Source organism: Pomacea canaliculata, linkage group LG3 (assembly GCF_003073045.1).
Source record: "Pomacea canaliculata isolate SZHN2017 linkage group LG3, ASM307304v1, whole genome shotgun sequence".
In the NCBI taxonomy this organism is placed as follows: Eukaryota; Metazoa; Mollusca; class Gastropoda; order Architaenioglossa; family Ampullariidae; genus Pomacea; species Pomacea canaliculata.
In genome coordinates this window covers 5,946,403-5,972,631 of record NC_037592.1, presented here as the reverse complement: position 1 = coordinate 5,972,631, position 26,229 = coordinate 5,946,403, and the positions used below count along the sequence as shown (strand labels likewise).

General features: G+C 39.9%; 2 protein-coding genes across 3 annotated transcripts; both read left to right on the top strand.

The window, feature by feature from the left end:
- The first annotated feature begins 402 nt into the window (after window positions 1-402).
- LOC112560792 lies at window positions 403-8,958 on the top strand. 2 transcript variants are annotated; one of them, XR_003098588.1, is made up of 7 exons: window positions 403-504; window positions 605-747; window positions 1,068-4,551; window positions 5,443-5,608; window positions 7,122-7,344; window positions 7,614-7,892; window positions 8,790-8,958. XR_003098588.1 is itself a non-coding variant. In XM_025232851.1 (3 exons), exon 3 carries the CDS (start codon window positions 1,301-1,303, stop codon window positions 2,261-2,263), a length of 963 nt encoding a protein of 320 aa, XP_025088636.1. In that variant the 5' UTR covers window positions 403-504; window positions 605-747; window positions 1,068-1,300; the 3' UTR covers window positions 2,264-4,684. The 2 variants fall into 2 exon arrangements, 1 of the variants encoding a protein (XP_025088636.1); XM_025232851.1 differs by lacking the exons at window positions 5,443-5,608; window positions 7,122-7,344; window positions 7,614-7,892; window positions 8,790-8,958 and having other exon boundaries at window positions 1,068-4,684.
- Window positions 8,959-22,770: 13,812 nt separating this feature from the next.
- LOC112558711 lies at window positions 22,771-25,841 on the top strand. Its single transcript, XM_025229313.1, has 5 exons — window positions 22,771-22,925; window positions 23,929-24,091; window positions 24,597-24,817; window positions 25,154-25,334; window positions 25,655-25,841. The coding sequence occupies exons 1-5, from the start codon at window positions 22,841-22,843 to the stop codon at window positions 25,839-25,841; spliced, it is 837 nt and encodes a 278-aa protein (XP_025085098.1). The 5' UTR covers window positions 22,771-22,840.
- The last annotated feature ends 388 nt before the right edge of the window (window positions 25,842-26,229 follow it).

The following is a 26,229-nucleotide window of genomic DNA, read 5'->3' as shown; positions in this document are numbered from 1 at the left end:
TGTACTGAGAAACTACAACCTACAACCAGAGGAAAGGTGTTCATCTAATTTTATTCTATGAAAATAATATTTTTTTCCTTAACATTATTCATCACTTAAAGTAAAGGTGGGCTTTTTTTGTCTCGATGCAGTTCTTCCTTGTAGACCGGTCAAGTCTGACTCATCCACGACACCGGCCACTGAACGCAAACAAAGGACAGTAAACAGAGAGGATGTTCACAAAAATATCCACTGTTAACTTTCCTTTACACGCACATTTATTTTCGAATACAAATAAAGGATTCATTTCGTTGGGTTTTTTTATTTCAAGTATTTTTACGAAATGCACAACGAAGAGTTTCATCACACGAATGTTTTCTCTGACCTAAGCGGAACTGATCAAGTTTCTCCAGGTAGCGACCTGTTGACCTCACGTGACGGTTGGAGCTGTTTGTGTGCAACCAGGGTGCATACATCCAGGGCTGCACATCAAACACGGCATTCAGAGACGTCTCACCTGCACAGGTAGCGTGATTTAACAGATTTCCTTTGAAATGTGTTGCATCTTGTCTAGTGTCATGTCCACAAACTGATTTAAAATTGACTTTGCCATCAAATGTTCCAGTCGTTGCTTGGGTGACTAATGGGGCGCGCAAACAAGTTCCTGTCAAAGTATAGTTACCCTTCCAAGCATCCGATCGTTGGTAGGATTCAAAGAAAGTTAAATGTTCTTCGTTGTTATATATCTGAAGGCATCATAAAACAAAGGTAAGCATAACTTCAAAGACATATTTGGCTCTAAATACTAAACACAAATGCTTGTAATAATGAGGATTTATATAGCCATTTTCCAAGGACCTGCTCAGAGTGCATTGCATAACTATGCAGACTGAATTATTAACAACCATGCATCCACATTCGCATAGAAAAATCACCCTCACTTTTATACCATACACATTTTATTTTCTATTTGGTAGCATCCAGTACTGCCTTTCCCATACGCGTGCACACACACAAACAAACATTTTCACATTTTAACAACTACTCAAACACATCAAGGACTGAATCGTGACATTTTGTGGTTCCAGGTCCACCGGCCAACAGCTGCAATAATATCTTGTTTTCGAAACAACAACTTCGACTCTCCGGTTACAGTGCAGTGGCCTTGTCTACTGATTGTGTGATTCTACATTTTAACACCCTTAATAAACAAGGCATTTAAAACAGCTGTGTGGGGAATACAACAAGTAATAAAAAGGGGAGAAAGGCTAATCTCACTTTATTTCAAGGTATCATCGGTTGATTATCTAGAATATTCTGTATGGAACCTGGCGATTCATCTGAGAGCAATAAAAACATGGATCTGTTGTCAAAACCTCAAGACATTCCGGTAAACCCGGACTCAAGGGACAGCGAAGGCTTCACATTGCTGATGAGAGCTTCACAACACCCGCCAACAGAATGTGAATGTGTGGACTCTAACAACAGCACTCTAAGAGTTATTAAACACTTACTGGACAGTGGGGTCGACCCTGAAGCCCGTTCTCCCGATGGGAGGACCGCCTTTGAAATGGCTGTCCAGTGTAACAACTGGCCTGCAATACTAGCGCTTCTTCCTCGATGTGAGGTGAAGATCGGTGATAATGTTTCATTGACGGGGACACATTATTTTCATGAGCTGGCTAAACAAAAAGACATTTGTGATGAAAAGCTAAGATCGTTCACGAAAACTTTACTTGCACATGGCTTAAACATCAACGAGCTTGACAGACATGGTCATTCACCTTTGACCCTTGCAGCAAAACATGAAAACTGGAATTATATTATTGCACTGTTAGAGTATGGCGCAGGCGCAAGTGTACACATATATTTCTCTCTTTTTGATTTTGTTATTTTTCACCATAGCAACATTCCTCACTCAATATTGACGGCTTTGTTGGATGCAATTCAGGCTCAGGGAGTTGACTTCAACAGTCAGAATAGGAAAGGAAGAACAATCTTGTTTGAACACAAGGTATATTCTTCTATCTATTTTGGAAATGGTTGTCATCGTGAATTGTTTAGTTTACTTGTCGACAGAGGAGTCAATCCGTTGCTGCCTGATCGTCATGGACACTCACTGCTCCGATTCTCCTTAGATGTCTATAGAGATTTTGAATTAAGGTTTCTAAAATTTCTCGTAAAAATTGGAGTAACTACCCATCAGCCAGCCGTTGACAGAAGCTGCCAGAACCAGAACTGCTTCAGCCTCCTCAATGCCATCTCCAACTCAAGCCGCCTTTGAAGTGGAAGACGTCCAGGCCTTGAAGATTCTGATAGAATCAGGTGCCAGTAACAACAGGGAATTGTTTGAGCTCAGTGCGCACCTTGAGGAAAAATTCGTAAACAACAAGACAAGAGCAAAGACAGAAATGCTGGACATTTTGAAGCAGGCTGCCTCTCAGCCTCGGTCTCTCGAGTCTCTGTGTCGCCTGACTGTCTCTCACGCTCTTGGCTGTGGCACCAGGAGGGAAGAGAAGGTCACGTGTCTTTCTGTCCCTCAACGACTTCAGCAGTACATCCTGTTTCATGACATACTGTCAGAAGAGCTTCAGACTCCAGAAGAAATATCTCATCATAATCTATGTAGGAGAGAGAGAAAAATGTTTGGCCAACGTTCCCGAGAACATATATGTCGTCACGGTCGAATGTCACGGTTTGAACAAAACGAGATGTGGCTTTTATACACTGAAGAGTAGCAGCTGGAGAGAATTTCAGTGATTATTTGACTTCGGAGTTTTTCTATTTTCAAATTAAAAACTTGTTCCCTGCCCAATTTCTTTGAACAACCAATCCTTCAGCTGCCTTTAAAAGTTTTTGAAAAAGCTGGGAAACTTGTCTTCTCGAGTGGGCTTGAATTTCAAGATTTCAGATTTCTGGCGTGCAGTCAACTTTGCTCTTTGTAATTACTAATAATCAGACTGCAATGATCCTTTTGTAAAAAAAATTTAAAAGGCAATCGTACGAAGGAGAAAGTATTTAGGATTAAGTGGTATTACCCAGCATGCAAAGCTTGCAGGCCAGCTTCACAGGCCGTGGGGTTTTCCCTCACGATCTTGTCTCCTCACCTGGTATTTCCACCTGTGTGACTAACAGCGCGCGTGACTGTGTCAACTGCTTCACTGTGCGCGTGTCACATGTCATCACTGTCCTGTATCTTCGTACCAAGCTTAAGTGTATTGAATGCCCATCAAGTAGTATTACTCACTCTCTGTCACTCCCACACACACACACACACAAAGGAAAAGGAGGTAATGAAAGAAAAATGCTAGAAAGGAAAGAAAGAAGACAAGAAGAAAGAAAAGCAGGAGGCGAGAGATGACTATCCAGAAAATAGTTTTTTTCATTTTGCTTTTAAGCACAAGCTTCAAATTTCCATGTTGATTTCTCATCAAAAGAAGATGCACAAAACGAAAGATCAAATACAAGAAAGTGACAAATATTGACTGAAAATACAAAATACACCGGACATTATATTATTTGTTGTTGATCCTATTGAGTCGCGTTTTGCCAGTTGTTTACTGTGGAAGAAAGACAAAGAGAGAGAAACTATGACCACATACTTGAATGCTTTCTTGAGTGCTTGTTAAACTGAACTGTATAGCAGCCATGTGTAATTATCACCACTTGTAATTGATTGTAAAGAAGTTTATAATGTTTAAAACATGTTCTTTAATGTCGATCATCTTCTGAAGTGTCGACATCTGTCAATTTTAGAGTTCACGCATACGTGGGTACAAATATTTACAGTTTATAGTTGGAGAATGAACAGTCAGCACTAGCAAGGGGCGACATGGACTGGCAAGTCGACACACGCCGTGACACAGAGACTAGCAGCGACACTCACTTGGACATCTGTGGGCACTCTCTCAGGGTTATGTATCCATATCCACACTCTACCAGTTCTTATTTACTGTTTTCTAAAGAAAAATACATGAGCATCCACCAACTACCACTAAAGCATGTGCTCTCTCGGACCAAACATTCTAGTCAGTGATACTTTGGAAACCTCGAGCAGTTGAATCCAGCGGACCAGGTAAAGCCAGCATCAATGAGGTCAAGTTTGGGGTCAAGTACCCAGTAGGGCACCGACAGCCACTGACACACCACCCTGGTTACAAAATGTAATTACTATCATTTATCTTTATCTTTTGAAAATCGTCCCTCGTCTTGCAATTCCTGTAACTCCACCAACGCAGCAAGTTGTGTTGTTTCCGTTTCAATGTATCAAACAAAAGTTTGTCCACACCCTCGGACTCATTGCGACACCACCTCCCTCCCTGAGAACAGTATCATGCAAACAGATCGTTAGAACCTTGTCGTCACACGCCTGGATTGTTATCACAACCACCGCACGTTGATTGGTCTCGCGCGTGACGTCCTCTCGTGGCCACGTGACCTCTTCAGCAACATCCAGGACAGCGCCAGGTCCTGCCAGCAGCCACAACATGGCGAGCAGAAGATGGAGAGGTGCTCATTGGTGCTGGCTTCTGATGATGATGCTTCAGATCCCGTGTATGATCTGCTACGAAGGTTGTTGACAATGTTTTTCTTCCTTTCTAAGTGTGATGGTTGTAACCGTTTTAAAACACTTTGACTGCATTTGTTGATTTTTTTTCTCTTGAATTTTTATAGAATAGATAGCTGCTAAGGTTATTGCTATTACTAGACTCACACAAACCCTTGCAAACGTTCTTGTGTGTATATTTCAGTTGAATTCTCAGTATTTTGGGAAACATTTCAATACAACGATAAAGATTTTTTACATGTTTTTAGTACAAGTTGTCTATGCTGGAGATTAAATCCGTTCATGAATTGCGTAATGGTTGTGTCAGACTACTATGTCTATATACTTATACTTCAAAACGAAAATAGAACTGAAATACTACCGCTTATTTGGTTTTTTTTTTTTTCTTTCTTCTTTCCTTTTATTTTTTTCTGTCTTTCTGTTTTATTGTTTCTGTTTAGTTGAAGTTTTCCTTTATTGTTCTTGTTTTTCTTCCCTTCTTCTTTGCTGTTGCAACCAGCGCCATAGAGATATTGATTAACCTAAAGGATTTTCATTAATTCCATAGTCAATATTTTATTACATGCTTATAGGATTTTTCTCTCTTCACGATACATGGTTCTGAGACTTCCTTTATCTAAAACTCAGTTCAGTTCATTCCTTGTTACTCCTCGAGGAGCATAAAGCCGTAGCATTATCTAAAGGTGGTTCCTATTAAATATTTAAGCTTTGTGATGCCTTTACAGTTTACAATTTCAAGAAAAAGACTACAATTCAAATATCGTTCTTTTATTACAAAGACAGTCCCACGTGCTCAATAACCAGCTAACTGATTTTTTTCTCCACGGAAACTGTACATTTTTTGTTCCATGTTAATGGAGGTTCATACTGAACAAGCTATTCCCTGTTTGGTTTAGGAACTACAGCAGCCCGATGGACACTCTACCAAGGTCTTAGTCTCTCTTGGAACGAGGCTTCTATGTTCTGCAAGTCTTTGGGAGGACATCTGCCGGTCTTCAACACCAAGCTACGGAGTAACGGCTTTAACTCAACGGTGTTAAAATGGGATAAAAATAATTTGGTGTAAGTTCATCCTGCTACAATATGTTCAAAAGTTAATAAAGGAACATCTGAAAGCACATACACACACATAAACTATCTCACAAAATCCTGTGTCGCCCTACCATCCTAGCATCAGGTTGTTTTGCCCGCGCAGGTGTTCTTTGAGTCCCAGCTGTCAGACTGGAAAAATTCTTATTTCCTCGGCCGTCATTTTGTTTCTCTGGCCCACGACCGCGACTGGCGGAAACGCTCACAACAGGGAGACAACAGGGAGACGCGAATCAGTGTGGTTCTTGTTTTTTTCATTAATTCATGACATGAATTCTCCTTTGTGTTATTATAAAGACTTTTTATAACATTTTATTTTCTTAATATTTTAATTCTGCATTCTTAATTTTACTTTTCTAATTGGCGATTGAATGTGATTAGATATTTTTTAATTTGTTTTTGTTTTTGTTTTTATCTGAGGGGAGAACATCAAAATGACTCACCCCCTCCAATATTTAGTTAAAATACTTCCTAACTTTGCACCAGAACAAAAATCAAAGGAGCCTTTCAGAAAACTAAGCAATTAGTTGCCATTAATTTTTAAAGATGTTGAGTTTAGGAGGAAGCTGAGAAAATAGTACAACTACTAACTACAAACTATTACTCTTATTTTGTACTTTAACAAAAAAATAATAAACATCTAGATGACTATATGAATCACATTTACATTAATATGTTAGATTTAATTTAAAACTAGAGAAAAATGTTTCTGTGCGCATCTTTTGGGGCACCATGAAGACTGCCCACCTCCTTCCCCGCCAGTCCACCTCTCAGTCAGCATATTTTTAGAAACATCTTATCCTTGCCATCGTGATTCGATCTATCTTTATGCTTTTATGTTGTTTTTTTCTAATTTTTCCTTCAAAAAATTACTATATAGCATAAATATATCATTTTCCCTTTTTCCTTCTGCTTTTGTCGCAGGTCTGTTTACTTTTTTTAAAAAAAAGCACTTATAATCGTATTTACTTTCGTTCTATCATTACATCGGCCTTTCCTAGCCTCCACTGAATAATTTAGATGTCCACTGAGTCGGTATGTAGCTCGGCACATAGCCCTGTACAAAGCTATAGGCAGGGTCTTGGCGGGAAAATTGTAAAACCGTAGAACAGAGTGAGCCAGGGTGTCTTATTAGGAAGTGCTCAATAAATAGTCACAGCAAAAAACTAACATAGTTAAGACCACAACTACTTTCAGTAATTAAAGATTAAAACAAATAGCTAACGCTGAGTTTGGAAGGAAGCTGTAATAACACATGCAAACAACATACCAATAACATACAAACTACACACTGCACTTATTATTATAATCACCTATCAGTAACTGCCAGTTGACGCATAAAATCAGAAGTTATAGAAACAACGAAACAGTTTAATTAGTGGTATTGTGATTGTTTAAAATGTGATGGTTGACAATAAATGCTCTTTGAAGATAAGTAAGTATACACTAAAAGCGATGTGAAAACATGAAGAGTTTTTACTGTTAGGTCCCAGGACATTTGGACTGGTCTATTTTCCAATAATTCCGGAAAGGCCCCCATCACCTGGGAGGAAAACTGTTCTCAACAGCCGGGCAGTCTAACCGTGTGGGGACCCCAAGAGCCTGACGCATTAGGGACAGACTTTTGTGTCCGGTACAAGTTGCATCCCTCAGATTTCACACCAGGCAATGCAATAGTTCGGAAAATGTCGTTTGCGAGTTTGATGCAGGTAAGCTGAACTTACTTTTCGTTATCTGGAGTTCAAAACTAAATCACCTTAGTATAGGTTGTGAGAAGAATAATGGCGGTAAAAGATCGCTAATGCCTGTTTGTAAGACTTAGTTTGAAATATTTTTCTCGCACGCCGTCTGGCATTTAACAACTTGTTAATAAGAACAAAATTTTCTGTATGAAATGTGACTCAGTAAAAATGTTTTAAACTTGCATTTACACTTTATTCCTTATACTGGACCATAAGATGATGAATCATGGTTGCAGGGAGCTGTAGTTATAGCACACAGCCCGGCTCACTGCTCACATCGCTTGTAAAAGTCATAAACGTAAACCTGGGTCAGTCTTCCAAAGACAGCTGTTGGCAGGCGTGCATGAACTACTCTTCGACTGTCAGCGGGGAAGAGTGCATAGCTGCAGTCTTTGACTCTGTCTTGACAAAGTGCACGGGATACGTGGGTGACACGTTGATGTCCACTCAGACAGCATTGCTGAACGTATCAGTCGTGCAAACAGCAACAACGATGTTAAAAGAATGCTTTCAAGGTGAGAGTTCCTGCCTCTGTCTGTCTGTCTGCTTGAGAAAAACAGATATAGGCGAGGAAGAGAGAGAAATGTCAAAGCAGCGGTCAACAGTAAAACAACTCCTTGCTTGCTGGCTGCTCATCCACAAACTCCAGAAAGTACAGAACTCTGCTGCACGTCTGGTGCTTAGAGCTTGTAACGGGACCACGCCACCCCTCTTCTTTGTTTTCTACACTGGCTTCCCATCCCTTCTCGCATCCAGTACAAACTGTCCGTGCTGTGTTTTAATTTCTTTGCTGGCACCTGCCCTGATTATTTCTCTGAACTGCTCCTCCCTTATGCCCCAGCTAGACAACTCCGCTCCTCGTCTGATGATCGTCTCCTTACTCTTCCTGTCACCAAAACAACAACACATGTCCACAGGAGTTTTAGTTATTGTGCAGCGAAACAATAGAACTCTCGCCGTTTCCATACCCGCCACCTACCCACTATTGAATGCTTTAAACGTGCACTGAAAACGGACCTCTTCCATAAACATTACTCCTAACAACCTTTCCCATAATAATAGTCCCTTTTCATACCCTTTCTTTTGCAATATCATGTTAGTCTCAGCTCTTGTTCTTGTTATTTGGTTCCTCTTTGTGTTTTCTGTATTTGATTTTATTCTTTGTTAGTACTGTTGTTTATTCTTTAATAGTTCATGTTTTTTTGTTTTCCTGTCTCTCATATCCAGTCCATGTGTCGTTCTTGTTCTTAGGTGCTAAGAGAATAATCCTTAGGAGTGTATGAGCTTTATAAATTTGGCATATATGATTTTTTTATTATTATTATTATTATTATTATTATTATTATTATTATTATTATTATTATTATTATTATTATTATTATTAAAGCGAATGAAAAATATGTCATTTTCAGATGAAATTAGTGAATGCTACAGTGGATATACTTTTTTCAATAAAAATGACAAACCAGTCCAGCAGGAAATCCCTGCAGCTCTGTTAAAACTCCCTTCGTCCCAGTCGTCCCCAATTCCAGTTGTGTCCAGACGTCTACAGCCACCTCAACACGAACAAGATCAGATGAGACCACCACTCAGAGGACAACCGCTTCAACTCAAACACCAAGATCAGAGACCACCACTCAGACGACAACCGCTTCAACTCCAACACCAAGATCACAGACCACCACTCAGGCGACAACCACTTCAACTCAAACACCAAGATCACAGACCACCACTCAGACGACAACCGCTTCAACTCCAACACCAAGATCACAGACCACCACTCAGGCGACAACCACTTCAACTCAAACACCAAGATCACAGACCACCACTCAGACGACAAGAGTACAGGGGAGCACTGAGCACCAGACCTACACAACATGGTCGTCAAGGGAAAATTACACCCTGGAAGTGAATAGGACCAGTGCTACCCAAGCACTCAGCAGCCCAGGTTTACAATTCAGCGATTTTCCGACGATGCCAAGCTCCAGGACACCAACAACAGATGGCACTGCGGCTACTTCCCAGTCTAATGAAGTCATCGTCGAGAGCACAAGTAGCTTCAGCACGAAATCTCAAACTACTATTGTCTTGGTTTCACACAATGTAGGTCCTTGTTAAAGCGGCCCTTGTCGCCGAAAGGTAAGCATAAACAAATTCTTCTTACTGGTGATCGATGAAATAAGGTTGAAGCATTCAGTGAGCCGAGACGACGATCAAAACACATTGACTTATCAATAGGAATCTTTTTTAAGACATTCAGTACAGCTCGAATTTTCTTCTGTTCTGGATGACATTGTACAAGCAACAGATGAGTAGTTTGTATTATTATTATTATTATTATTATTATTATTATTATTATTATTATTATTATTATTATTATTATTATAGTCTGTCATGTCACTGTGTGTCTGTCAGCCACAATTAGGAGGTGATCTTTTGTGTCTCCGTTAATATTAACATTTAAAAAAATACCACTTACATAAGCACATACAGCTACAAACACATGCACACATAGGTACATTCATACGCGCGCACACGCATAAACACAAACACGAACATACACCAACTAAGAGGGCTTATTTATTTTGATTGATAAAATCTTCATAAAAAATTAACATGGAGCTAACCGTCAATAGCAGTCAATGGACCAGTCCCACTCTCTACGATTTCTGTCGACAGGTTCTGTATCACCGTTGTGCGCGTGCGTGAAAGCCAATACAAACATCTCCAGTACTCTACCCATCGTGCACCGCAACTCCACGTCCAAGTACAGAAGGAACCACAACTCCGAGTGGGGCTCTCCCAGCATCCCCAGCACCGCCTACTCCGCCATCTTCATCGCTTTCACGGTCATTGCCAGCCTCTTGTTTGTAATTTGTGACACCAACAAGTTGATGACACTTTTCGATAAAAAACACAGAGGAACAGTCGATGAAACATCGAGGAAGTGAATTTAATCATTGTCAGACAGAGAGGTGGACAGAAAAACTGACTGGCAGGACGTGAAGAGTCTTCTGTTAATAAGAATGATTAATGATAAGTTTAGGGATACACGAACAGAAAGAAAATAATGATACAATAATGTGAAAAAAGAAAACCTTTACACTTAAAAGAATTGTAAAATTTTTTTTCCCAATCGCAAAGAAAAATTTGCTGGTGTTTCAGCAAGGGGAAGCATTTAATGAAAAAATATTCTTTAGCAATGTTTACGTTAAAGGTAATTTTGGAACCAAATGATAATCGACAGAAGACAAAATATATTAATATGTAAAAAGAAAGAGAGAGTATCGACCACCTTCACCACCTTTATTTTACCGTAGACTGTTTAAATATATTGCGGAATGAAGGGGAGAGAAGCACACTATAATTGTGTGCTTATGTCCCTTACCTAGACCAAGACAAGCATTGTTCTCGTACATCTATAAAAATTACATGGCGTTCACATGTACCTTTTCTTCGGATTTTTTTAAAATTATTATTATCTGATTCTGCTTTTCTTTCTGTGTAAGAACAGGGTGCGTGTGTGTTGGTGGGATTAGTTTGGAGTAAATTTTAAACATAGGTATGTGTATTTTCGAGTTATTTCGCTTTTTTCTTCCATATTTAATATGCATACGCGATTAATTAATATCTTGAAGAATTTCTACACGAGTTTAGTAATAGCCTGAAGGTGTGTTTGTGTTTTTACCGTGTCAGCAGTAAACGCCTAAAACAGACAAAACATGAAATAATATCTTCTCTCACACTCGCTGCTTTACCTTCTCCATACGGAACCGATTCGTCACAGGTGGGTGACTTGGAAGGAAGCGATGTCCTGTATGATGATGTGAGAGATTAGTCAACTACCCATCCCTGTCTGTGGAATCTGTGGCTTATTATTCAGGGTGGCAGTTAATTTCAACTACAACAAGTACAGTAAATTTTATTGAACATCAAGTTTTTCTGTTGAACTCTAACCGAGGGCATAACGTGAGCAAACAAAAACCTTGCCGTAGGAAATATTAGAGCAAAACTTTGCAAGAGAAGTAACAATAGGCCCAACTAGGGTCTAGGGTGGCTTGTTGACAAGAATGAGAATCCTTATTCAAGAAAGGAGGGAGAGTATGTGCCTATGCGAGTATGTAACTGTGGGGGGCAGCCAAGCGTGACCAGCCGGCTGGCGGAGGTGTCAATGAAGTCTAAGAGATACAGAGAGGTAGCTGGACTGGAACAGTGGAAGTACGTTTAGCATGGGTAGGTAGTACTGGGACATGCTCAAGTTTTTGTATTGTATGTTTTGTTTGTTTAAATAAATCTTTTATTAAGACATCTCACTGAGTCTTGTGTTCGAAGAACAGCAGGGGGGGTGGGCTCGTGAGCCGTGTAGTTAAAACTGAGTGATGGAAGTTGTGAGTATTGTATGTATGGTCCCCCTGTAACTTATCTTGACGTGGGTAACTGGAGTTAAGCCCTAAGTATCGCCCACCTGCCCGGTTACCCGGGGTAAGTCTTCAGGTTTGGTTAAGGCAGAAGAGACGCTCTCCTGTTTTCTGGAAGCTGTCCTTCCATATGGCCTTCATACTGTGACTTCAAATATCAATGGCTAGCTATCTGTCACATTTGTATTCAATCACCAGAGTTTGAACCTTACATCTTGAAAATGTTTGACTCGTCACGTTTGCACATTTGTTTTCTCTCGTTCGCTCCTTTCCTCTCTCTCTCTCTCTCACACACACACATATATGTCTGAAAGCTTTCTACCACAGACAAGTACATGATTTTTTGAGTGTTCTAACAAGAGTTTTGTTGATAAAAAGACACTAGAACAATGGATTGAATAAATATTGAATATTTAAAAATTCTCCCAGCTACGCTTAGCGAGCAACAGTAGGTAAGTGTCCATCCATAAAGACGTCTACTCTAGTTCGATAAATCGTTGTCTGTTCATTAAAATGCGACTTTCAAAAAGGAAGAAGCCGTTAGCCGACAATGCATCGCTGACTACGTCAATATTGGCAAATAGACAATTTTTGAAGAAAAGAAGATGCAATTAATTTTGTAGCAGTATTTTACTTTGAGACTGGTCAGTAAGGAGTCCCTTTGTTTATATATATATTATAATCCATTTGAAATTTTCTTTCTAGCTTTCTTTCCACGTTTTCTTCCTTTTTTCTGCTTTTATCTCTATACAATATTGCGCTTTTCTGACTACACTACTTTCTTAACACTCAACGCCACACCACGCCGAACTATGAAGTATGATATTTATATACACACACAGAATGTTACATACTCCTTTCTAATCATCCACAATGTCTCACTAAAAGGACAAAGCTTCTCGAAGTTTCCCCTCCCCACCTGACGTTGTCTCAGCTAAAGATGGTGGACAAGGACTTGCTGCGTACTCGCCCCAGCAGCCACCGCGCGCATGGCTGTTTGTGTATGACGTCACCCCGGGACCGTTATTTCTGTCGGAGCTATGAAAGGAGTAACGATGCTGTCTGGAACCAGCATTCTGCCAGTACCGAGGACAATGATGACACGAAGACAGGAGACTGTTTCCTGGTGGTGGGTGTGTGTGGACTATGGGGCAGTGTCCTCCCTGTTTGTGTTCGACACCTTATGTAGGTTGGTATGGTCACAGTCATTTCTTCCATTCTATATTTAGCTGCTTTATTGTTTTTAACGATTTACGATTTATACAGTTTATCGTCTTTACCGATATAGTTGTTGAAGATATTTGTTTTATTAATGACATGCACGCACGCGCGTCAAGAAGCTACTGAATTAAAGTCACTTGTAATTTAAGTGGATGACATGGTTAGAGTTATAGTCTTCCGTTCGGATGCTGTTGTACCAAGATGATGCAACATCCCGCGATTTACACAGTTCACAACCCGTTCTGTTTTTTTTCTGTTTTGTAATATTTTTAGAGACAACAAGACTATAATACATCTCCAAATTATTTACTTATAAGTTAAATACTTATCTTAATATTTGTAAAGGAATACAGTTTAGGAATGTTCGACTTTTTAGTGCGTAATGTCTTTTTCTCGACTGAAAAACGGATGTGAAAACTAAATGAGCTAACTCGTAGCCCTGCACAACAAATTCAAGAAAAAATAAAACTCAGGCAGTAACCACAAGTCAGTAGGTAGCTTTTCTGTTATGAAGCAAGTGCAAGACAAGTGACCATCCAGGAACTGGACACATCTCAATGTCAGGTTGTGAGGGGAAAATCTGACAAACCGAAACAGGAGTCAAAGCCTTCTTCCCCGTCTGCTACTGTTAGACATTTACGGTCTAATTTGTAATTAGAAATAAAAAGACTTGTCTGTTGGCACTTGGTGACATACTGTACAAAAATATTTGACAGCGAGAAAAAAAAACTATTATTGCATCATTTAAAATTATTTTGTACAAGCAAACAAATCTGCATAACCTTTGACACGAACACGGAATGATTGACCAGAAGGTAAAGGTGTATTTTTTTTTAACATTTTGCAAAAAAAGTTCTGATCTTTATAGGTTTTTTCCCCAAAGAGATTGTTCGTGTATTTTCTGCGGTCAGTGAAGCTTCCCACTAAGTCACGTGACGTTTGGTCTTTCTTAGCCACCACGGCAGCTCAGTGGACACTGTACTCGGGTCTCAGCCTGTCTTGGAACGAGGCTTCACACTTTTGCAAATCTTTAGGCGGACATCTTCCGGTCTTGAACTCCAAGCTGAGATGGAACTCTTTTGACGCAACGGCTGTGAGCTGGAATACACAGAAGTTGCTGTAAGTTGAGGCTGGTGTCTGTTGCTTGAATTTGTGGACACGATGGACACAAACATGATTTTTTTTCAAATCAAATGTGCGTCTATCAAGCGATTCTATGCGTGCACATACCTGCATCATAACAGAACATAAAAAGGCAATGTTGGCTATTAAAATATCCATTTTAATTAAATCTGACAAATCATACTAACTTATAATAAATTGATAAGAATAATAGCAAGCAAAGTGTTACAATATTTACCATTCCATTAAGGGTGTCTAAGAAGCGGTTACTGTACTCGTGAATAATGGATGTAGTAGAAGGAAAACTAAACCTTTACTCTCAAGAAAGAAGCAGCACCGACTGAAGCTTTCGAGATATATTCTGGAACTAAAAGTGATTTTGGTGTGACACCACCCTAATGGTAACAATCGAGTATGCAACATAACATAAAATCTTTACAATCTATTATTACTATTTTTTACACTAAGGTCTAATGATGTGTGGACCGGCCTCTTCACGCCAACTGTCAACAACGAGCCCAACAGGTGGGAGGCAGACTGTTCGCTGCAGCCAGATGGTCTAAAGTTCTGGGCATCGGGTGAACCTAATGATCTGGATCAAGACCTTTGTGTAAGGTATCAAAAATCATCTCGAAAACTGTGCACCAAGGACTGCTGGGATCTGTACAATGTCGTGTGCGAGTTTGACACAGGTAAACGGAGCTCTAGTTGACATTCCTTATTTTTTCTGTGTTTTTCTTTGTTTATTTGTCTGTTGGACTCTTGTATAAATGATTTATCTTATCGTTTCTCAAAGTATTTGGGAGCCATGGGATAAAAATTGGATACACGTGTAGTGCATCCGTCGTCTCCCAGTCGACACACTTGTCGGGAATGGTTAACTGACTCTCCAGAGGTTGGGAAAGGCAAGGAAGCGAAAAAAGGAGGTGATAACTACCTTACAAAAGCTAGACCCGAGATAAGTGAGGTCTCTTCAATCCCCCCTGTAATATCTCACTACCCCTCACCTCTCCCTCCAACAGCATACTACCCCATCCAACACCTGACGACACAACGATGTAAAAGTTACGGGATGATAACAACCTGTTTATTTTATCATTTAAAAGATGCCAATCTTTGCCATAAAATGTATAAACCTACTTCCTAGGGTAAATTTTTGTTGTTTTGATGAGTTACACTTGAGAGAGAGAGACACTGTCGGCGGTAGAGCAATGCTCTCTCTTCATCTCATTGTGTTGTTCACACTTTTTGCAGGTGGCTGTCGTAAGAACACACAGTCTGGCTCACTGCGTTCACCACCACAACAAACTGTGACCCTCAATGAGTCTGCCATGGACAGCTGCTGGGAGCAGTGCATGAGCTTCCCCCCGACCTCCAGTGGTCTGGAATGTGTGGGTGCGTTGTTTGGCCCGACAACGTGCACAGGATACCTGGGTGACACTTTGATATCCGTCGTGAGTATGACGACGAACACCTTAACGACCACGATGATAAAATCATGTTTCGACGGTGAGTCTTTCTCTCTCTGTTTTCTTAATCACTGCACTTTCATCCCATTTCCCAAGGTTTATTGTGTAGTTGTGGCGAGGGTTTTTGGTATTTTACCGGCCCGCTGCGTAGTTTACAACTGTGAGAGGCCCGCGAAAAGAAAACTTTGCCCATCCCTGCTTTATGGAGAAGAACTTTCACTTTTCAACATCTTCATCAGCAGAAAAAAATGAAAAAAAGCACTCTAATGAAAGACACCCTTTTCAGGCAATGTTAGCAACTGCTGCGTGAACTACGCTTACGTGGATAAAAGCAACTCACCACGACCTGCAGGAGATCCGTGCACCACCACTGTTGTCCAATCGACTACAGACGGCTTCAACTTCATCCACAAAGGTCAGAGGAGAGAACGACTGAGGAGACAAAAGCACAGTGGAGCGCTGAACCCAAGACAGAAGCAACATGGCCGACAGCGGAGATGTCCTCCCCAACACTTATGGAGACAGGTAGTACCCTAGCAGCCAACGGTTCAGAGTTTCAAAATGAAGTCCTGCTGACGACGGTAAACGACAGGAAGACGACATCAGAAGGACCTGTGGAAAGGGAAAGCACTGTTAAGGACAAGGACAACACAGAGCAGCTGTCAATGAACTCTGACCTCCCTGAGTATCGACATACTACTGTCTCGGATGTCACACAAGATGGATCATCATCTAAAGAGACCTCTGCAACAAAAAGTGAGGACGATTGTAGCTTATAGATAAAAACAAAAATCAAAGCATTAAATGAAAAAGAAAATGAATGATACAAACAAAGTAAAGTCTGTAAATTATCGACAGTCTGGTGCGAAAAGATATACATACTACGATAAATTCAGCTTGTATCAATCAAGGGGTTTGTAAAATTATGATCATCGGTCTGTCTGCCTTTTTCATTCTTTTATGTCTATTTTTGCATTCTTCGTGCTTTTCTTTAAGTAAAAGCATTGCGGCATTTACAAGCGGTTAAAAATTAAACATCTCCCTTCTACTTTCAGTTTCTCAACCCTGTTGTGCCCATGTATGAAGTCCCGCCCCAACATCTCCCTGATGATGCAGATTCCCATCATGCACCGCAACACCACGTCCAAGAACAGAAGAAGCCTCAACTCGGAGTGGGGATCTCCCAGCGTGTACACCTCCACCTCCTCCGCCACCTTCGTCATTGTCGTGGTCGTTGCTGGCATCCTGTTTGTGGCGTCCGACATCAACAGGTTGACAAGTCTTTGTGGCAAAAAGTACCCGGGAACAGTTCAAGGGGCAAATCCAACCGCTTGACATCATTAGCCACTGACTGATTATCTTAACACTATGTCGTTTAATACTAAAACAGCGTATGCGAAGAAATTGTAACTGATTGGAAAACAATTTTTATCAGTGGTAATAATTTTCAAAATACATCGAAGAAAACAAACAGATAAGTGACAGCAGACATGAGAGTGTTCGGTTCGAATCTCTTGTCACGCGAACTGTACTAGATCGATTGGACCATATTCGTTATCTTTATCTGCCATATAGTTAATTAATTTGAGTACAGACTAGTTGCTGGTCGGCTCTTTTTTGTTGATATTCTGGGTGTTAGGAGTGAGGTCTCACATACTTTGCAGCCACCAGTTTGGCACCTCTGTCTAAAAAGTTACAAGTCCATCGACGAGTGTGAAACCAAACCATAATCAATATACCCTAAACATTTCAGAGTTCTTAGAACTCCTCTCTTTATATTTTCAGCTAGACACCTACGATACAGGTGGAAGAATACACATCAAGAATACTATACCCAAAGATTTAAATGTACTCACAATCGGGGTGTCCGCTTACAGCAAACGGAGGATGCTCAAATGATGTTTGTGTTGCTGTACTTTGGTCCAGCACGGAAAGCAAAGAATGAATGACAGAGGAAAACAAGACAATGACATCTCGTAGTTATGCAGTTTATATCTTTTTTATCAAAGGCTTCATTCTAAACGGCAAGTAGACATGTTCTATGATTTCTTGCTATTGCCTTGTTTTGTTATGTCATCCGCACAGCATGTGTTCATATGATGATAACCGAGTGTCATTCGCTAGTTTACAGATTTATATAAGTCATGACAATTCTGTACCTAGAATTTTGGAAATAGTATTTGGACAGATATAATAATTGCCACTGAAGTACATATACATGCATGTTAGTGCTCACAAACACACATACACACGCGTGCGCGCATTCGAGAGCGAGCACAGGTACATCCTTGCACCCCTCATGGATGAACGATTTTCTTAGTGTCGACCACAGACAACTACCCTAACAGAAGTAAAAGAAGCTCTTGCAGGATCAGGTTTTAAAATAAATGTACCGAAACAGCATCCTGGGCAAATAATTAATATTTTACAGGTTTGCAAACATCTAAACAGTTCAATAAAACCTTTGCCTTTAAAATTAGGCTTTGTGATGAGCTGTCACCGAAAAAATACTGACAGTGTCCCACTCAATCCGATAACATTCACTAAAGAGAATAATTTTTTTTAAGTTATTGATTGTGTCGCTGCGTCAACTCCGGTTAGATATCTTCAGGTATTGTATCTCGATCAACAAAATATATTGTTTCCTTCCTGGTCGTTCTTTCCTAGTTGTTCTGTTATTTGTATCTTTGTTCTGTTGGCGAAACGTAGGATGAACAGTCACAACTTATTAATGTTTTCTGTCCATGTACGATTGTCTATTATTGTTTTGTCTGAGCCGCTTGTTTATTGGTACATCTTGAATTTCGGGATTCTCACTTTTATGGATGCAGAACTTTCATTGTATTGAAAAAAAGTTTCTCTACACCACTACACTGCAAGGCGTGCATATTTCATGTGTGTGTGTGTGGCAAAAATAACAACACTTGCTACATACCCGATCCTTACCATCGCCCTTCCACAGTTATCTCCCCAGCCTTCCGTGCGCGCGCACACTCACACATATTAACAAAGCGCGCAGAATCCTCTGTCCCTGAAGGGTCTCATCAAAAGTTCATGGATAAGTGTTGTTCGACTAGTAACAGACACTACAGCTACACAACATTGGAAACCGAATTGCGCATGACTGACGTCAATCGTGACAGTGTATTCCTCCGCTGAATTTAGTGTGAGGGCGACATCCGGGTGTCCAGAGCTAGTCCTGCATGTGGCACTGACAATGGCGACAGGAGAGTTTTGTGGTGCTGGCTGCTTGTGGCAACTTGGCAATATTTGTCGTGTTTCTGTACAACAGCTTACTCAGGTTGGTGTGATAACATCTTCATTTTGACCCACACATACACACACACACGCAGACCCACACACACAAAAAAACCAACAACACACGCACACAAATCATAATAGTGAACGAATTTTAGATAGCAACTGTTCTTTATCTGTTGCCAAAATAAAAAAAAATTGATGACCTGTAATAGTCACAAATAACATGATTTACTGCGGTCTTTCCATAACTATTGTGATTATAATCTCCAGAACTAATTCACACACAACAAACAAGTCAGAGAAAACATTGCGCGCACACTCGCTGTTGACGAGAGAAAAGCGGGATTTTTCTTAGGTCTTGGTATTGTGACAAACAAGGTTCCCTTTGTGTGTAGGGAAACTTCTACCGTGAAATATTTGTAAACAACTATCTATTTGAATGCCAAGATTTCATAAATGTGTTTGTCACAGTTCCGTTTCGACCACTGGTCATAAGTAAAACTTAAGAAAGCAGGTTTTTCCTCAGGTAATGTCGACAACAGCATCAGCACGCCGAAAATTTCCACCACCAACATCAACAGCTCACCACAACCTGCGGTAGATGCATGCAGCACCATCACAACTTCTTCATCCCTTGTCGTCCCTACGTCCACTTTAACCCAACCACAAACATCATCAGAGACCGACACTACTCCACAGTCTACTGACTCTGTTGACAACATCAGAACCACAAGTACAGAGAGGTTAACATCCAGCACTGAGCTCAGTCAGTATCAACCTCCCACTACCTCCCACACCTCCTCGTCAGAGATGACCCCTTCGACAAATGGTGAGGATAAATATTGACTTGCAAGTAATATATAACAAGAGGTCAAAGCAGGAAAGGCAGTAAACCCACGGAGCACGAAGCTAATGATAAACTAAAACCTTTTCTTAAAACTTTGTCTTTTACTCACTTCCTCCTATGGAAATCTTGCACTAGTATAAAGAAAATATTGAAGACAATAAATTACAATGCTTTTATTTTCAATATCGATGATGATGTCTGGTTTCATTGTAGTATAAACAAAATATTTCTTTCTTAATGTGTGGTTAATATGTCTAGCGTCTTTCTTTATTGACTTACAATAGAAATTAAACTCAATGTGTCAAATATTTATATATATATATGTCTTTCCTTAAACATGTCTATCTTTTTGAGTGCTACTTTAATAGTGTTAACATTATCTGTCAATAGATGTGCCAGAGTACTTTCTGTGTCTCTCTTTCTCCTATTGTACGTTAGTTTGTGAAGGTTGCTGTCCGCACGATTTTCTTTGAAGGGGAAATCGCTTCTTCCATAATCGGTAAATGTTCTTTTTTTTTCTCGAGGGTCTGAGAGGGTGGTGTGCACGTGCATAATGAAACTCCCTCCCAACGTCTCCATGGTGATACCCGCCATGCACCGCAACACCACGTCCAAGTACAGAAGAAGCCACAACTCGGAGTGGGGATCTCCCAGTGTGTACACCTCCACCTCATCTGCTACCTTCGTCATTGTCGTGGGTGTTGCTGGCTGTCTGCTTGTGGTGTGCGACATCAACAGGTTTGCAGGTGTTTGTGGCAAAGGGCGCAGTCTTCGTCAGCGCGACAAAGTCAGCCATCCATGAACAGATAGTCAGCCATCCATGACAGAGTCAGCTATCCATGAACTGGCTGAGACAGGCAGGCAGCTATACACGAGCATGAAGAACAAAGGATGACTGAACAGATCAGTGGACATGTCTGACGAGAAAGCAACAATTCACAGTGTATTGAATATCTGTAGAAACTGAATAAACAACATTTCACAGTTTGCTTGGTACCTGTGGGAACTACATGAACAATACTACAACACATCTTTAATACTTACTGATTTATGCTTCAGGTAATATCAAATTTCTTAGAACAAGATAGCAGACGAGAATTTATATTAAGACCTAGTAGTATTGGTATAGGTAATAGTATCAATATTACGCCTAATATTAGTACTGATATTATTATTTAATACTATTATTATTCTTGTTAGACCTAGTAGCATTAGATTAGTATTAGATACTAAAAGATTCGTATTATATTAGTTTCATTATATTATAGTGGTATTAGTTATCAAAAAGACTATAGAAATTAATTTGTTATAACAATAAAGCTAGTAATATTGGTATTATTATAAATAGTAGAACTAGAAGCTAATATTATTATAACTACAGTTAGTAGTATTATAACTAATAAAAGAATAATTCTTAGTCTAAGAACTATTAGTCTTACTATTGTTATTAATGTTACAACTAGCAGTATTGGAATAAGTTTTATTACCATTAGAAATGGTATTATGAAAATTAGTATTAACATTTTAACCAGTAAAATAATTAAATTAATAATTCAACTATTAGAATGAGAACTAGTATTGTTAATATTATAATGAGAACCAAAAGGATGCAGCACAGTTTAAAACAAAAGTATGGATTTTTTTGTAACTTAAAACTAGAAAATTAAAGAGTATAATTGCCTGTAAGACTCTTTCAAGTGTACTAACAAAGTACTAACACCAAGGTGTTTTAGCAATAAGGAGAACAGACATAGGAATGTTGAAAGCTTTCTCAGTATTGTCTGGACCATTTTACTCTGATCATGAGACGATTGTCAACGTTTATTTAAGGCGAGAAACTTATCTTTGAAATAAAATAAGTTTTCATCACTGACTGATTTTGAAGGAAACTGTTTCCATTTAAAGTTGTGTTCTCTCAATGTAAATGTTTTTAGTCTTTGTGTGTACGTGTTTCTACATACAAAATTGATGTCTTGGTGGGCAAATAATGATTTATGCACAGACCTTGAGGATTTAGACAGCAGTGTATTTTGAGATGATATTGTGCAAAATCACATGCAAAGCCTGCATGAGCTGCCTCCTATACAGTTTTATGTTTAAAAAATTCAGTTGTTACACTATCACGCGCACGCGCCGGGGAAACAATGGAGATGACAGTCATCAGATGGATGTCCGGTTTCTTTGTGTGAACTCTGACATCTCGTGTGACAAGCCTCATGTTCCGCTCTCCCTCTGTTAGAGGATTTACTGAGATCAATGTGATCAAGTTCAGTAATCATAATAGTCTCAAATGACGATTGCTTACATTGACACTTATGTGTATAGCAGGGGTGGGCAATTAATTTTCCCAAGGGGCCGCATGAGAATTGGGATGGTTTTAGAGAGCCGGACTAATATAGTTAACTCAGTTTTACCCAATACTGTATATATAGTGTATATACTGGCAGGCGGGCCAGCGGGCCGGTCAGAGACAGGAGGCGGGCCGGATCCGGCCCGCGGGCCGGCCTTTGCCCAGGTCTGCTATTGATTGTGTCGCTGCGTCCAACTCCGGTTAGATATCCTCGGGTGATTGTATCTCGATCAAAAACATATATTTTTTCCTTCCTGTTCTGTTATTTGTATCTTTGTTCTGTTGGCAAAACTTAGGATGAACAGTCATGACTTATTAATATTTTCTGTCCATGTACGATTGTCTATTATTGTTTTGTCTGAGCCGCTTATTATATTGGCATCTTGAATTTCGGGATTTTTACTTTTATGGATGCAGAACTTCATTGTATTGAAAAAAAGTTCCTCTACACACCACTGCACTATAAAGACGTGCATATTTCTATGTGTGTGGTCAAATTCCTCACCATCGCCCTTCCACAGTTATCTCCCAGTCCTTCCGTGTTGCGCGCGCACTCTCACATATTAACAGAGCGTGAAGAAACCTCTGTCCCTGAAAGGTCTCATCAAAAGTTCATAGAATTGTTGTTTGACTCGTAAACAGACACTAGCTACCCAGCATTTGAAAGTGAATTGCACATGACTGACGTCAAGCGTGACAGTGTATTCCTCCGCTGAACTCCGTGTGAAGGCGACACCCCGGGTGTCCAGAGCTAGTCCTTCGTGCGGCGCGGAAAATGGCGACAGGGAGAGTTTTGTGGTGCTGGCTGCTTGTGGCAACTTGGCAATATTTGCCGTGTTTCTGTACAACAACTTACTCAGGTTGGTGTGATAACATCTTCATTTTGACACACGCACACACACCGCACGCGCAGACAGCCGCACACAAAGCATAACAGTGAACGAAATTTAGATAGCAACTGTTGTCTCTCTGTTGCAAAAATTAAAAAAAGATTGATGATTTGTAATTGTCATAAATGACACGATTTACTGCAGTCTTTCCATAACTATTGTGATTATAATCTTCAGACCTAATTCACAAACAACAAACAAGTCACACTCGCGCTTGACGATAAAAAAAATCGGGATTTTTCTTAGGTCTTGGAATTGTGACAAACTAAGTTCCCTTTGTGTGCAGGGAAACTTCTACCGTGAATTATTTGTATAGAATTATTTATTTTGAATGCCACGATTTCATAACATGTTTGTCACAGTTCCGTCGATTATGTTTATAATACCTTTGCCCCAGAGTATCTTTCCCCTTTGTTCTAGACCTCAGGGGTAAAGCGGGGTCTCGACAATGATTCCTAACTTCGGAGACCAAAATCTTACCTTAGTTTCCCTGTTGCCCTGGAGAAACTTAACATTGCTTCATAAATATAGAATAAACTGGCTAAGTTATGGTTTAAAACGTGGTTCCAAAGTGTAAACAAAAATAAAATCCCATATTTTACAGACATACAATAGAGACCAAACATTCTTAATGGAATTTTTCTCTCTTTTTATTTTTTTTCCTTGCAGCACATTAATAAACTATTTAATGATAATTATACCAGCCTTATTCATAAAATGTCTCCTGCTTTTCAGTTCAGAATACTTTGCCACTATGAATAAAAGAAATATTTAATAGCAACACAAAACTATTTCAGTTTTTTTCCTGTGGAAAATGACAAAACATACACAACCAACTCATAACCACTGACATACAGATTCCACAATGTTGCCTTTTCATAACAATTTAATCAGACGACTGATAACAGCGATGGGTTTGTTTGAAGTCGAAGATTTAGTTAGATGAGACGGTAAACATTTCTTCTGTGCACAGGAACTACGGCGGCTCAGTGGACACTGTACCCACATCTACAACTGTCTTGGAACCAGGCATCCCAGTTTTGCAACTCTTTAGGAGGACATCTGCCGGTCTTGAACACCCAGATACGATATCACGGGTTTAACGAAACAGCTGTAAAATGGCGCAGTGGGACTTCGTAGGTCTTTTTTAAAACAGATAATGGGTTTATATAATATTATTTTTATATAATGTAAGCACCATTACAAACAGCAATGAACAAATTCGCAATCGTTCATACACTACAGTATTCGGAAACACACACGCACACATAAAAGTAGAAGTCTAGTGGTTCAAGGCCTGCTCTAGCCTGGAGATAAATGATGGAAGGTAAACGCGGCGGACGAAGAGGGATTTGTTACGCTTTCAGATATATTGTTCCCTAGACACGTTGAACCACTTACAATCAATGCTCTTCCAGGCACTGAATATGAAAACATCTACCTAAACTTAACCTTCTATAACTTTTTGGTAAATCTTTACAGGAATAATTTTTATAATAAAATAAAATTGTAAAAGGTGTGTTAAAATTGTGGTGGTTAGGGAGGGAAAGGGGATTACTGTACATGCGCGGTGTAGCATTGACTACACAATGTTCAAACTTTTCCATTATGATTGTGTCTACTAAATATTTTCTACAATAGGATAAACGACATCTGGACTGGCCTTTACTCACCAACTCCTAATGAGACGCCCAACAGATGGGAGGGAGACTGCTCGCCACAGCCGGATGGTCTCTCGTTCTGGGGAGATGGTGAACTAATTTTCAACAGACAGATTTTTGTGTTATGTACAAACAGGACAACCAAAAATTGTGTACCTGGAACTGCAAGGCCGTGCAGCGCTGTGTGCGAATTTGACAAAGGTAAGATTGACTTGTCTGCTGTGACTTTGTTCAAAGAAAATAAACTCTCTCAGAAAAGGTCAGACCCATGTCAAAGGTCAATACACGTACACCTTTCACCCTTTAAGCTAGATCCATCTACATATTTTTGTTTTTGTTTATTGGTATGTATGTATTTTATATCTGCCTCTATTAACGTGGAAATAATTTCTTATACGATTCCAGACAACTTATTTACTGACCTGACAATTTCCGATCATTGTTTACATCCATGTTGCTAAGTAGATAAAGTGGTCTATTGTGGACTAAAACCTGTCAAGTCACCAAGACAGTTTGGTCATGTGTCCGTGTTTGCAGGTAGTTGTCGTTCCACTACAATGCCTGGTTCATTGCCTGGTTCATTGCCTGGTTCATTGCCAAACCTGCAGACTCAGCAGCTTAATGCGTCTACTCCGGACAGCTGCTGGCAAAAGTGCATGAGTTATCCTCCCTCAAACGGACAAGAATGTGTGGGCGCAGTGTTTTTCTTGCATGCACAGTATACTTGAATAAATACATTGCTGTCTAGACTGCTCATTACAGTGAATTCGTCAGCAACCACGATGCTAAAAGAATGCTTTGAAAGTAAGATTCTTCCTTCTCTCGCGCGCAGGAGAGAAAGAATTGTGTGAAAGAGAGAGAGAGAGAGAGTGAGTGAGAGAGATAGTGTGGGAAAGTCGAAAAGACTGTGCGAGAGTGTGTGTGACAAAGAGAAAGTTTGTGTGAGAGAGCGATAGAGTGTGTAGTATGAGCGAGAGAATTGTCGCTCTATGACCTTTGACTTCGACCACTGGTCATAAGTAAAACTTATCAAATCAGGTTTTCTTCAGATGACATCAACAACATCAGCACGCAGAACATTTCCACCAACATCAACAGCTCACCACGACCTGCGGTAGATCCGTGCAGCACCATCACAACATCTTCATCCCCTAATCGTCCCTACGTCCACTTCAACCCAACCACAAGCATCATCAGAGACCGCCACCACTGCACAGTCCACTGACTCTGTTGACAACACCGGAACCACAAGTACAGAGAGGTTAACATCCAGCACTGAGCTCAGTCAGTATCAACCTCCCACTACCTCCCACACCTCCTCGTCAGAGATGACCCCTTCGACAAATGATGGTAAAGGATAAATATTGACTTACAAGTAATACATAACAAGAAATCAAAGCAGGAAAGGAAGTAAACCTATGAAGCACGATGCTAATGATCAACTGAAACCTTTTTTTTAAACTTTGACTTTTACTCGCTTCTCCTATAGAATCCTTGTACAAATATAAATAAAATATTGAAGACAATAAATTACAATTCTTTCATTTTCATTCAGTATCGATGATGATGTCTGGCGTCATTAGTACATGTATATACAAAACATGTCTTTCTTA